Genomic DNA, 13,840 nt, shown 5'->3' with positions numbered 1-13,840 from the left:
GATGTGGAAGTGACCATTAAAAAATGTATGCATTTATTATTCATGTTCTCTATAGTTCTATGTTGTATGCATGTATATCTTTCAGACTACTTATTATGTTGACTACTTATTTATGTATTACTTATTTATGTGCGCACTTTATGATGAGGCTTTAAATCTCATTGTAGTATAGTTGTGCATAGTAATAACAATAAAGGCCTTCAATTAAATTAATACAGTGAAAAATAACACTACAGGGCATACCCAAAAATGTTAAATAAGAGTATTGATAGTGGCATAATAATGATCAGATCTCAAATTGCAGAACCTTTTTAATTGCTGCATGTAATGTGTTCAACAGAAAACTGTTTATCATAAAGTTAATATTACTTTTTTGCCATCTAGTGGAAAAGTGAGTAATTGCCTCGTTGGTATACATGAAATAAACGTCCAGGTCTACCTACATACATTCAAAGATTCAAGGTTATTTTTTTTATGTCAGCATGCAACACAGGCAAACACACTATCAACGAACATATGAATCTTCCTTCTTAATCTCTGTGGAATTTTATACAACCCCAACACATTCACTACCTAACATGGTGTTAAACTGCATACCGTAATACGAGTACCTATCCCCATTCATTTGGCTTCCCCAAGACAGGTTGCCAATCAATCACAGCACACATACATTTTTGGGTATCTCATCCAATAGAATTCTTCTAGAATGGGGACGCCAAGATAAAATTTGTCTACATTTCATAAATAAAACAGACATTTCTCTGGAAACTTTTATTTGACAAACAAGCACAGGCCGAATGGATATTTTCATTGAAAACAGTAAAAACGAGGAGAAATTGACAAATCTAATCAGAAATATGTGTTGAAGGGTATCAATGGGGGATCCGTCGGTATTGAGGTGGGACTGTACTTCATCTTCTCCCTTAATGTGGCCATCACTTAATGTTACAGCACAGAAACTACGACGCAAGCGTGGACAGGACGGCGTATGAATGAATTACAGTCTGTTTATGTCCACGTGTCCCACCCTGAGATGTTCACTCCTGGTCCTTCTCCTCTCCGTGGGTGATGATGTGGACCAGGTTCTTGTAGTCCAGGTTGCCCGCCACATCTGGAGGGAAGGCGGTAAACATCTGCTCCATCTATAAAACACAGAAGACATATTTGTCCCATGTTCATGAGGATGGAAAAAAACAAAAAAGACAGCACTTTACCTCTTCAGGGGTGAATCGGTCGGCTTGTGTTGTCAGCATTTGTGTCACGCTGTGGATGGCAAACACACCACCAAATGAGCATACTTCATACTTCATGGTGATTTTGTCGCTACTTACTAGTCCTTCCTTAACACTCCTTTGCCCTCTGGGTCAAACACTTTGAACGCATTGAGAATGGTCTCTTCTGGATCAGCACCTACAAACACACACACAAACATTTTTTGGTCAATTTAGCGTGTGGTGAACAAATGGGATGTGTGTTTTTCTGACTACCTTTCAGTTTCTCTCCAAACATTGTAAGAAAGACGGTAAAGTTGATTGGGCCTGGAGCTTCTTTGAGCATCTCATCAATTTCTTCCTGTTTCACATTGAGGCGTCCTGAAGAAGCAAAGACAGGTACATTTATTTATTTTACCTATATTTAACCAGATAGAACATGTTGAGATCAAGATCTCTTTCACAAGGGTGACTTGGCCACATTCATGCTCATACTCGTTCTTAGGGGCAATTTAGAGTGTTCAACCAGGATCACTTGCATAAACACACCTAGAGCAGCAAAAGTGTCCCTCAGGTCATTCTTGTCGATGAAACCGTCTCTGTTCTGGTCCATGATGGTAAATGCCTGTTGCCACACAAACACACACACACACACACACAGAATGTTGACAAAAACTTAAGCAAAAAAAAGGACACAATGAGCTACATGTTGGGGAATGCCTGTTGGCGTATGAAAAAAAAAATCCCTGGGGCACAAGGTTTAAATTTGGCATGGAGCACATGATGAGCATTTCATAGGAAACCCAATTGCGGTTTGACCAAGCCGCATGCCAGCAGGGGGGCTGTTGTTTGGACAAAAATGAGGACAGGTGTTTGTCTTCCAACCTCAGACTTGAATGGACATGACAGAAAGATCCTACTTTGGGACTAACAGGGTTGCTACTACTTGTTGTTATCGCATTTTCTCTTGCCACTATTTCCGAATACAAAATGAGTTTGTAAATTCAAATGGCGTAAGAGGTATGAAAAAATGTCTCACCTCTTTAAATTCCTGAATCTGGGCCTGCTCAAACATGGAAAACACATTGGAATTGGCTCCATCTCCTGTCCTCTTCTTGGCTTTTTTGGGTGACTATAGAAAGAAAAGGTGCGAGTATGAGGTTAATGATCGCTACCAGTCCTCCTCGTCCAAATGGATTGCTTCGTCTATCTCCCTCATTAAAAAACATAATCGTACACCGCCCACTTCACAAGTTTAAATGGTCAGTTTATCTTTTTGTTTATTTTAAATAGTTAATATTTTTATTTTTGAAAAAAAATCACTCACAAGACATGTTATCATTACATAATTAAAGAAAGAAGTCATTCATTATTTAAGTGGTGAAAAAGTAACAGTCAAATGAGTTCAGTTAGCATCTTTTCTCTTCACCTCAGACCCACAGGGTGACTTACCATGGCTGAGCAGCTGGGAGGCGAGACCAACAATGATGCCAGTGAACAATGGGGAGAAGGTGGGTGGCTTTTTGTAGCTCCCCAATTCTCAGTTCCACTGGATGATATTTATAAACGATGTCCTGTTTTGGAAGTGACAGGTAAATGATGCTTTGACACACTTTGTCTGCCACATACTGGATTCCATACTCGCTCTCTCTCCATCATACATACACACACACACACACACACACACACACACACAGTTGGTTTTTTTTCAATGGCAGGGCTAAATAACAGGATTAGAATATTCAAAGCAGGCTGATGGTTCAAGTATAACCTCAGGTGTCAGCAGAACATCAATTTTACTGTGCGAAGATTATGGGTGGATTTATTTCTAGTATTATTGGCTGTGTGTTTAATCTGCTAAAATCATGTCCTCATCCAAACACGTTTCATACGAATATACTTATATGTACTAAAACTCATTAGTGGATCATATTAATTACTTTTAAACTTTACTGCCACCACCCAGAGGAACCAATACAATTGGAAGAAAAGTAAAATAGTAAAAATGGTTTAATAATAATCCTTAAAAGGAATTCAGATTTGTTTAGTATAATAGTCTTTACATTAGATTCTTTTTATCTATATACATAACAAACAAACAAACAAAAAAAGCTTGAATGAGTGTTTGGTAGATCTTTTTTGTCTTCTGTGATCCTTCCAAATAAATATTTACACTGTTGGAAAGCCTGTTTGTTTCCCTTTTAAATGATGCTCTAATTTTAGACTGGTGGAGAAACGGAATGGCATCCCTAAGTAGTGTGAGTGTGTGTGTGTGTGTTGTGGCAATCGAGCTCGGCAACATCGCCGGTAGCCGTTCAACTGCGAGCTGCTAAATTAACACGTCCTTACAATGGGAGTAGCCTCATTAACAGGCCCTCTCAGATTGACTCAAGGTTCCCGGGTCAAGAAAAGTGACAGTGTGTGAGAACGGGCCCGAGGTGGGCGGCGACGCGGTGAGTGCGAGCTAAATCGGGAGGCGCTCTCGGCAGTCGCTGTCAAGTAAAAGGCCGTTGATGGCCTCGCGGCAGATGTCGGGGGTGTCATGTCGCAAGCATTAAAATGAACAGCCAGGTCACAGTTATTGTTACCCAAAGGGGCAAATGCTATTGTTAAAAGCAGCTCCTCCATTTGTGATGTATGAGCAGCCAAAGCAGCTACGGTGGCTGGAATGATGAGCCACTGTCTCCCTGAAGGCTGAGGACTGACGACTGGGATGTACGTACTGGCTTAAATATAGAACGATCCCTGGAAACACAATAGACATGGACAAATGGTTACATCGCTGCTGGACGATAAACCCCCCCACTCACCCGAGGTGATTTCGAAAAACCCTAGCCAGCGGATGAAGGAAATATGCTAACAAAGTTTAAAGAGAATGGATATATTTAATATTTTGTGATCAAATCTCTACAGGGAACTGGAATAAAACATTTGTTGATAGCAGACATCGATAACATATGCTGCATCAAAGCAATTCTGAACACTTGAATAAAACGCACAACTTAAAAGTATAAAGATTAAAAAAAATAAAGATGACTAAACAATCTATTCTAAACAGTGAACCCCTGAACTGAATTTTTGCAAATATTTCCGAACCTATGGTTTTTGGAAAAACTCATCTATTTGCTGTTTGCATTATCACACTAGCTTGGATTTCAAGGAAGTAAATGAAGTTTCAAGTCAGCATAATTACTGGTTTTCTTGTCTTATAATATTTTCTTTTTTTTTTTGCAGGGTTAGTGCTCAGTCTCAACCCAACCCTCTGCTAAATATGGGGGGTTCACTGCTTCAAGATCAGCAGGAAATGTGTGTATTCGGTTCCATGACTTGCTCTTTATGACCAATTGTGATTAGTTTTCAATACATTCAAGAAAGCTTTTACATTGAAAACTCTAAAAGAAGAATCTTCAAGTTCATTGATTGAAAAATACATCAAATACAGCATTTGTTTTGTGTAAACACAATGTAACTGAGGTCACAGGTTACATTAGAATCTACAGAAAAATAATAAACACATTACTAAATAAACAAATATCTCTTTTGACTGCTGTATACTGACATTTTACACCATCAGGATTGACTTTAAAACAGAAGAATCAGAATGTATCTAGTAGTTTTTCTTTGTAAAATGAGTGATGGAATTAAAAAAAAAATAATAATAATAATAATCCAAAGGAGGGGGAAGCAGAAAGGTCATGTTTGTTTTACACACACACGAACCAAAATTCCACTGACTACTTTTACCAGTTTGTTGTTGACAAAATGCTTGAGAGAGTCATAAATGCTGCTTTTAGCTTCCTTTTTTTTTGAATGAAGGTTTGTCATTGACAATGGCGGTGCTACACTAGTCATGGCCAAAATACAATCACTCACTTTGATAGACATCTGGATGCAATAAAAGAATACTTGTTAGACATTCAAGAGGGCGAGATATCACTTTTTTTTGTTTAACAAAAATAGACATGGCTTATCCAGCCTTCAAATTCCTTCTCAATATATATTTATATATGTATATAAAATTATGTCTCGTCTATTTACAGTCGGATAGCTTTCTGAAGGATTAGAAAGGATCTGCTCCATGGCTGCTCAGCATTGCGGGTAGTGCAATTTCAGTGTCAAGCTATCTTCAGGAAGTACTTTTATTGATTTAATACAGTTTCTGTTCACTGTTATTAGAATTTGGTGACCACTGTCAATCTGGCCACTTATTGATTTAGTAGTGATTGATTATAATTAGCTATTGATGCTTCTAAAATGTAAATGCTACTGAGGCCGTGATGAAGCCTCTATTTGTTTCTTTTACCAATTATTGGTTCTGTTTATGTTCAGTTTGACTTGGTATGGGTGAGCTTTTCTAGTTGCCTTAAGTTGTTTTATTTTATGTTTTTAAACTTCATTCAATTGAAGGCAGGGTTACTCTACAACACAGCAAAAACATGCTGCTTGAAAGGTTTTTCATACGGCATCAAATATATTTTTTCATTCCCCTTACGGTTACCTCTTGCTTCTGAAAGCTGTTGGTTATTTATCTGGGTGGGTTGGTCTGCATTGATGCCAATCAAAATGAAGATGTGGCAGTGTTTTTTAGGGACTTGGTGATATTTTCTGTGGTTTTTCAGGCTTTCAGGAAGATGGACTTTGCTGTCAGTGCTAGAAGAGCTCCTAAACAGATGACTGGTCCCATACCTGTCCAAAAGAGATAAGAAAAAGACATCAAAAAATAGAAGCATGATTATAAGATACAATAAGTCAACTATTTCATTTTTTTCAACATATTGGATTTAAAAACAAAAACTGGAAATCGAAAAATCAACAACAAAAATGAAATCTAATTAGCGAAGGAAAAACAACAGGCATTAGGATTTGGTTTGATTCACAGTTGGACACAGAAGGAATTTGGCACCTGTTACGCCAAGCAATCCAACGTTTTTGACTGTTCCACTTGAGCGCTCTCTTACAAACATTACCGCGTCAATATTTAGAGCAAATAGCAAGCTGGAGCCAGGAGACAGATTAAATTAATATAAATGATGGAAAATGCCTCTGGCCTTTGGAAGGAAGCCACATAAAGCATCTTTTAGGAAAGCTCTCGCTCATGTTTATTCTACATTGATAAATTACTACCCAAAATATTTCTATTGAAGCACAGTCCGCCCACCTCTCCATCACCCAAATGGCTACTTAAATCAAAAAGAGCAGTCAAATTAAAGCTGTAAATAACAGCCACTGCGTGACATGTCAATGTGTCACAATTGAACTCTCTTTACAATGTACTGTGATTGGGCTTCTATTGCTATCACTGACACATAATGAGTTGAAATGAGTTAACTTTTTTGCCATTCATATGAAACCGGCCAAGAACTCCCACTAAACTGAGATAAAATTATACATGTAGGTATACTGTATATACAGTACTTTGTGTGTACTTTGTCCCGCACTATTTTTTAAATAAAAATCTGCCTTGGCTCAAGGCATGGAAGCACTATATTTACTGTAAATGTTTGTTTTTTGTTGTTGTTGTTGTATTTTTTTTAATCAGCTGACCTTAGCAACAGGGTTTATTGGCGTGCGTCCAGAGCCTGTATGAAGCCTCTGGCGCTCCTCGAATCGACCCGGAGACCTCTCCCGGCGAACATCCATAACACGTCCCGGGGAGCGATCCATTCGGGGGTCAGCCATGGCCCTGGCAGGGGAGCGATCTAACCGGGGGTCGGCCATGCTTCTGCCGGGAGAGGCGACCATCCGGTTCTCCAGCATTCTGCCAGGAGACTTTTCTCTTTCCAAAGGACGGCTGGGGGATATGTCACGCCGAAACTCAGTACGGGCTTCTCGGTAGTGGTGGGGTGTGCCACTTTCTCCGTGGTTGCCTGCCAGCCTTTTGGAGATGTGTTCGTTGTAGGAAGGAGGACCGCGTTTGTTTGGACTGTTGGGGAGAGGAACGAAAAGAAAAGGCAGGAATATTTTACATAAATATTGAGCTGTACAGATAACTAGAATTTTCATATAAACTTTCATTTATCCTAAGTACTAAACTAAGTAAATAACTGACTAGTAGGTAAAACAAAACAGTACCCACCTACGTCCAGAGCCACAATGCTGCAAGTCTCCTCCACCATCCTGATTCTGAATCAAGTTGCCCTTACAGCAAATGACCCGCAGTTTGTTCTGATATGATGAGGCCAAGTAAATGGCACCCGAGGAGATGGCTGGGCCAAGATAGCGTGGATTTGGAATATCCAGGTGAGCATATGAGTGGGACCTGAAATCAATAAATGACCAGTCTTGGCATGATTTTGAAATCTATACTGTACAGTTTCAATGATCAGGAAAAAAAACGAAGTATTACTGCAATAAGCATTGATACTGGTTTAACAGTCAGTATATTGCATAACAAATTTTCAGCCTCAAATATCAATATCGACAACAAGCAAAATAAATAAATCCAACATGAAAATGTTACCCTAATGCAGAATGTCCCTGAATCTCAATCACATCCAGAGAGTTGAAGTAGGTCACAAACAGATATGGCTCTCTATAGGCTGTAAGAACAAAGTCTTGTTTTAGTATTACAACATGATATGCTATTTTGAGGAAAATATGTATCTATCCAAACCTCACCAAATGACAGAGGCAGGCGGCTCCATTTGATATCATCGGTTCGACTCCTGCGACCATAAGCATCCACAAACACGCCAAACTCTGCAAATTAGACATTCTATTTGTAAGGTAAAAATAAAATAACCTCGTCTATGTAGATAGTGGGAAGACTTTAAAAATGTACATATGTGCTCAATGGCGTGCTGCTTTGGCAATGTAGCACATTGCATGGCACATAAAAAAAGAACATCTCACCATGGAAACAAAGCAGGTATTCCTCTTTCTGAGGAGCTGTGGTGACCTGAATGATGGAGATAGGGAAGCTATGGGAAGATGCTGAAAACACAGCTGAGGCTAGCGTGACGTCATTTTTATCCAGGAACTCTGTAGGAATAGACACCGGCTCAGTCAGCTTCAAGTTAAAACACAAGATGACACTTTCAATTAAATGTTAGAGGAACTACAATAGATTGAATAGGTGTAGGTGGATGACTAACCTTCCAGCACATACTGCTTCATTTCAATTTCATAGAATTTATTGGTGCCAATAATAATGCTATAACCAGTGAAGTGGATACAGCTGCAGGGTTCTGAGGTCTCAATTTCCTGTGAATAGTCACTTTTTGAGTAAGATAACGCACCATAAAACATACACACTCTTGTATTCACACTTACCTTTCTGATACAGAATTTATTGAGACTTTCATTGAGTCGTAGGATTGTAATCTTATTGGGCATAGCAGCACATATACAGACCCCATTGTCAATCTGTGGAGAACCATTTTTTTTTTTGTGATGCTCAGCTCATAACTTTAACTGCAAAAAAGAATGCCTTGCTTTTCCATGATGCACGTAATGCAACTCACCTTTCCGGACGAGAAAAGGTGGCAGCCCTTCACTGTCTCAAAGATGAAGGGGTTGAGGTCCAGTGGAGCTGGGAGGTGGGATTGCGACAAAGACTGTTTTACCTTCTTGATCTCCACCAAACACAGGGCCCTATCTTCTCCTAAAAGACACATCCAGAACAAAAAAATGTATATTTTACAAGACTTGATATCTGTATGAGCAGAATGAGCACATACAGAGAAAAATTAGCAAAATGAATGAAAAACTAAATTACTGGATACACCGTGGTGGGGTAATAAAATTGGGGAGGTTTATAATTCCTGCATGGTGCGAATGACTAACCAGTGATCATCAACAGCTTATCAAGTTCCCTCAGGACCTGAATCTGGAAAACGGAGGTCAGGCCCGGAATGTGGGTTAAGGAATTCTTTATGACATTCAGCGCATACAAGCCCTCTTCAGAGCCGACCAGCACGATCTAAAACGAGTGACAGAGTCGCGTGTTATTTGAAACTTGCAGGCAGATTGTAAAAGTTGTCTAATGACAAGCTTATACTAAATATTTCAGAATAGGACCTGGTCAGTGAGCGGAAGAGTGCAGTTGATATCCAAGCGGTCGTCACCTTCCAGCTTCAGCAAAGAGTTTCCCAGAAGTTTCTGTAAGGACAACAAAGAGCAGGCCGTGAGCAGGGAATGTGAAACAGGAATTCAGTAAGACGCTCGTCAAAAGTGACAATAAGCATTCAAATGCCTAATTTAAGAAAAAACTAAATACGGGACCACCCTCTGTGTATGTGAATCCACATAAAATATCGTAGACTTAAAACCATTAATGCAGGGGTCGGGAACATTTGGCTCGGGAGCCACATATGGCTCTTTTGATGGGTGCATTGGCTCTCCAATAACCTGTGAGGTAAACTATGGAAACTGCTGGTGAGAAAGCGCAGGAATAGTTAGGTTTGTATGATGGCATTGACACTACTCCCAGCGCCTTTATCATTTTTTTTCATGACACTCCTTTGCATGGATTTTTTCATTGATTGGCAACAATGCAACAATGTTGTCAAAAGAATTCAGAGACTTTTTGTACTTGAAAAGTGGTGAAGTGCCTAAAAAAGGCACACATTTTCATGTATGTTGACTTTTAAATTCTGAGCATGGCTCTCAAGGATTAACATTTTAAAAATATGAATTGTTTATGACTTTTTCCATCAAAAAGGTCCTCGACCCCTGCATTAATGGGTAATATGTAGGCCACTGACAATAACTAGACCCTTATATAAATGTAGCTTTTGAAAACCAACCTGAAATATAATGGCCTGCAAAAAATTCCCTAATCTATGCTGGAGCAAATTTTAAAAATTGATAAATCTGTGTTTGTAAAAAAGACATTGAGTGTTCATATTCATCAAAATGCTGACAACGCGCATTTAAAAATCGACACCGCTTAAGAAGACTGTGCTGCATGTATTTCAGTGAAAGAGTTGAAGCAGCGCATGGCTCTTGCAAAAGCATGCATAGCACAGCATGCCATGGGCCAAACGGGCAGAATTCAATTCAGACCCATGCATTCTGCAAAGTACAACTTATGTGCACGTTTGGCTACTTAAAACAGTGACTATGGACCATTCATCAGCCTGGTTCTCATTGATCCTGCACAGAGCAGTGATATTGTTCTATGCATGGACAGGTACAGCAACTACATGCTCAGCCCATTGGTTACTGAAGCCCAAGTATTCATGCATTTTCTTACTGTACCTGAACCAGGGGTGATAGGTTCTTCTGTCTTTTAGAAACACCTGCCTAAGATGATCCACACAACCGCATTGAATGGGGATACACACACACACACAGCATTTAATCACATCAAAAGGACAATGTAAAAACATAAATAGGGCGACAGGAGGGTGATAACATGCAGAAAGAGACAGTGAAAATGAGTAAAAGATATGAAAGTACTGGCTGAAGTGAGATGGATTGAATATACCTGTTGTCGACATACAGTAACAACAACAGTATGCACTTCCTTGAGTAATGCCATACATATGACACGGGCATGAAACATGTAGGTGTTGTTAAAATTTACAGAGACAAAAATGTGACAACCAAGGCTCCAAATGGAAACATATACTGTACATACCAACATACAATTTATATGTATTTTAATGAATGATATTTTGGCTGAATCATTTTGTGCACTTTGCCAAATGTCCACACAATTTAAGCGGCCATATAGTGCTTGCTAAGCAGTGCGGCTGCAGCACTCACCGAGGAACTGTCAGCTCACCGACAGTAGTGCTGATCAATACTGCGTATGGTGCATGTGGTTTACTTCGCAAAAATAAAGGAGGTATGTGCATTTTGAAAAAAAAAATTAACACTTACAGCATCTGAATCCCCTTTGTCTTTGCATCCGCGGCTACCGACCACCACAGACTCCAGTACAGCCACCCAGCGTTGTTTGTCAGGAAAACTGGGAGCCATGAAATAGAGGGACTGGCCTGGCCAACAAGTGGTGTGGGGATGCGACTCCAGCTTCAGAATGTAAGGAATGTCTGGATATAGACACCAGAAAATAGTGAATATTTCCCATGGGTGGATATATTGCATTAAAAAAATTATAATTAGGTGTGAAAGCCACTACCTGACTTTGCGGTGTTAATGAGCTCAGAAGCTCCAACAGCTCCATGAACAGTTACTTCTCCATCAGGTAGACAAAGCTCAAACTCCTCTTCTACATTTATGCAGTCTAAAATAGATATTTAATATTAGCTTGTAGGAGCTAGATATTGAATGCAAATGTTTCATATTAATAAAAGAAAACCGTTACCTTCCCTGGGCTCTGAATCATAAATTGATATTTTGGTTCCATCAAGAACGACATACTTTGTCTCCCAGCCCTGCTGACCACGCTTGCCATTCCTTTGTAAAAGACACACAAAACTATAAGTAAAAAATCTATAGCGAATCATGTCCACATATATAGCAGGATAAATTCTGTAACTCTCCAGCATCCAGTATGTAAGAAAGATGGAATGATTAACCTTGGTTGCTTCATCCATCCCTCCAATCGAACATGCCCACTGGCCTCCTTCACCTGTAGCCCAGGGGAGCCTGCCTTCTCTCGACATAAAGCCTCAGAAAAGTGAGTGGCATACTGAGCTGGCAAGCCACATGTAGCGGGAAGGCATGGCGAGCATTTGGGATGGCAAAGAGTGTGGCACTCTAAAGCAATACACACAAAAAGAAGAGATTTATTTTTAAATGATTGCCTGAAATAACGTTTTTCTAAATGGATCCTTTTCAAACAAGTGAAAAATACAGTCTAAATTTAGGTTAAAAAGATGGAGTTATGGTTTTTGATAAGAATAACCTAAAAAAAATACCTAGACAAGTAGCAGCCTGGCGTCCAAAATGCACTGTGTCCAGGCAGACGGCACATTTGGCAGCCCTCATGTTAAGACCCACAGTGAAGCGATGGGGAATGTTATGGTGCATTCTTTCTTTCACGCGACGACCAAACTCTGCAAATTGAAAAAAAATGGGGGTTGGAGATGCACAACTGTGAGCAGAAAGATTTTTAAGGGGGTTAAAACAAGCAGACTGGATAAAAATGGTGAAATAAAAAGGATTGTAAACCTGGGTTTTGGTATGAATTGATATGAACCACATTATGCATGCCAATTATAATGGGATGAATAAAGAATAAATTATATAATGGTACAAAATGCTTGAATGGAGAACCACAGTTATTCAAGAAAATGTGAGATATAGGAATGGGTGACTGCTAACTTACTTTCAAAGGTGACCCTCCTCTTTTCTGCAAGGAATAAGAGGAAAGAGACAGAAAGGAGATAGCAGTCTAACGATAACACACAAATAGTTTGAGGCCTGAATTACTTCACAGAGGAAGTCAACGGTCATGGCACTGATGGGATAGGAGCAGATTATGCCTAAGTCTGTTCACTTTTTAATGTTATCGCTCTGATAAGAAGACTTTCAAGAAGTTATTAAAAAACAGGATTGGTTTAATGAGATACAATTTCATTTTTCTTCTACTGAATAGGAAAGTCTGCCCTAAAACCAGTTTCATCGGTTTTTAATCCATTATCCTTCCCGGTCAGACAGAATCATGCCTGATTAAATATTGGCTGAATTGGATAACTAAAATATACACAGTTTAACAAAAAAAAGCAAACTTTTTTTTTCTTTATATGTCTTTGAGCATAGTTATTAAACATAATTGAGCACTTAATTGTGCTTTGATTCTTGTTGATAGTCAAAACGAACGCAGAAACCACACCACATTGACAAACAAATGACCCAATTTTGTTGATCGTAACAGCATACTGAGATGTTGATAAATTAGACTTGAAGATTTATGTCAAAGAGGCAATTTGTGTATGTGTATGTGTGTCACCTTCAGGTGTAGAGGTCTCCTTGGAGCGGATTGTTGGGTTAAGCAGCCCACAAGGATTGGGTTGATGTTCTGGGGACTTCACAATGGCGGACATGAGAATTTGATGGCGAGCCTGGGCTGGAGTGGACGAAGTCATGTGATCCTGTGCTTTGAAATGAGCGGCTGTATTTTCAGAAAAGTTAAAGGGACATCGTCAGTGGTCTGGATATATTTGTCCCTTAAATATATGGTACTAAACACTTCCAGTGCAGTGGTGCATGCATCACTATCTTTTCACCCTCATGGAAACAAATAATTATTAACCTGATTAAGTTAAGTATACGCAGCAGAAATTGCTTGCGTAGTGTGTTTATTTATTTATAAAGGAAGTGATTTGGGGAATTTGATGGTGAAATTATTATTATTTTCAGTTTAAAAAGGAGCAGACAAGATTTATTTCCCAAAGTGCCCCTTTTTATTTTAATTGTGTGTGTGGCTTTTTATGTAGGTTACATGAGAGCTGACAAGCATTGACTGCTGGTACTTCAAAGAGTCGTCATGACGTACCCTCTTCCCTTAGAGATCGTAGCTCTATTCTCATCTTCTGAAGAGCCTCTTCCAACTCCCCACATCTTGAGCGCTCCTTCTCCAAAGCAAGCTTCATATCACCGTACTGCAAGGGAACCGCCGGTTGAGATTGAGGAGTCAATGCTCCATTGGTTGTCGTGCCTACATCTTCACGCCTTCGCCCAAAAATACCCTGTTAACACAGAGAACATTGTCAAGT

At 39.4% G+C, this 13,840-nt stretch overlaps 2 protein-coding genes across 4 annotated transcripts in view; both read right to left on the bottom strand.

Moving 5' to 3' along the window:
• Positions 1-781: 781 nt before the first annotated feature.
• On the bottom strand, positions 782-2,819 carry myl2a (myosin, light chain 2a, regulatory, cardiac, slow). The gene is made up of 7 exons (XM_077726058.1): positions 2,664-2,819; positions 2,251-2,343; positions 1,761-1,836; positions 1,488-1,592; positions 1,332-1,410; positions 1,215-1,263; positions 782-1,142 (listed from the first exon to the last, which is right to left on the bottom strand). Exons 1-7 carry the CDS (start codon positions 2,664-2,666, stop codon positions 1,038-1,040), a joined length of 510 nt encoding a protein of 169 aa, XP_077582184.1. The 5' UTR covers positions 2,667-2,819; the 3' UTR covers positions 782-1,037.
• Positions 2,820-4,076: 1,257 nt separating this feature from the next.
• Positions 4,077-13,840, bottom strand: part of cita (citron rho-interacting serine/threonine kinase a) — a 30,726-nt gene continuing 20,962 nt past the window's right edge. For 2 of the 3 annotated variants that reach the window (XM_077726718.1, XM_077726719.1), the window contains exons 30-49: positions 13,621-13,813; positions 13,075-13,236; positions 12,451-12,474; positions 12,041-12,178; positions 11,699-11,879; positions 11,485-11,576; positions 11,299-11,403; positions 11,040-11,209; positions 10,413-10,457; positions 9,231-9,311; positions 8,997-9,132; positions 8,675-8,814; positions 8,484-8,576; positions 8,306-8,414; positions 8,064-8,192; positions 7,830-7,910; positions 7,672-7,750; positions 7,288-7,470; positions 6,756-7,134; positions 4,077-5,897 (exon numbers count right to left, since the gene is read on the bottom strand). In XM_077726718.1, the coding sequence (XP_077582844.1) occupies positions 5,874-5,897; positions 6,756-7,134; positions 7,288-7,470; positions 7,672-7,750; positions 7,830-7,910; positions 8,064-8,192; positions 8,306-8,414; positions 8,484-8,576; positions 8,675-8,814; positions 8,997-9,132; positions 9,231-9,311; positions 10,413-10,457; positions 11,040-11,209; positions 11,299-11,403; positions 11,485-11,576; positions 11,699-11,879; positions 12,041-12,178; positions 12,451-12,474; positions 13,075-13,236; positions 13,621-13,813 (2,544 nt within the window). In that variant the 3' untranslated portion in view covers positions 4,077-5,873. The remainder of the gene's footprint in view (positions 5,898-6,755; positions 7,135-7,287; positions 7,471-7,671; positions 7,751-7,829; positions 7,911-8,063; positions 8,193-8,305; positions 8,415-8,483; positions 8,577-8,674; positions 8,815-8,996; positions 9,133-9,230; positions 9,312-10,412; positions 10,458-11,039; positions 11,210-11,298; positions 11,404-11,484; positions 11,577-11,698; positions 11,880-12,040; positions 12,179-12,450; positions 12,475-13,074; positions 13,237-13,620; positions 13,814-13,840) is intronic. The other variant, XM_077726720.1, reaches the window with a different exon arrangement.

Source organism: Stigmatopora nigra, chromosome 10, assembly GCF_051989575.1.
Source record: "Stigmatopora nigra isolate UIUO_SnigA chromosome 10, RoL_Snig_1.1, whole genome shotgun sequence".
Lineage (NCBI taxonomy): Eukaryota > Metazoa > Chordata > Actinopteri > Syngnathiformes > Syngnathidae > Stigmatopora > Stigmatopora nigra.
This window is presented reverse-complemented; position numbering and strand designations above follow the sequence as displayed.

Excerpts from the sequence above, each read along its gene's own strand:
- myl2a (XM_077726058.1), bottom strand. Across the intron at positions 1,411-1,487 it reads GTTTGGAGAGAAACTGAAAG|GTGCTGATCCAGAAGAGACC; the intron begins GTAGTCAGAAAA and ends GTGTGTTTGTAG. Across the intron at positions 1,264-1,331 it reads GGAGTGTTAAGGAAGGACTA|CGTGACACAAATGCTGACAA; the intron begins GTAAGTAGCGAC and ends TGCCATCCACAG.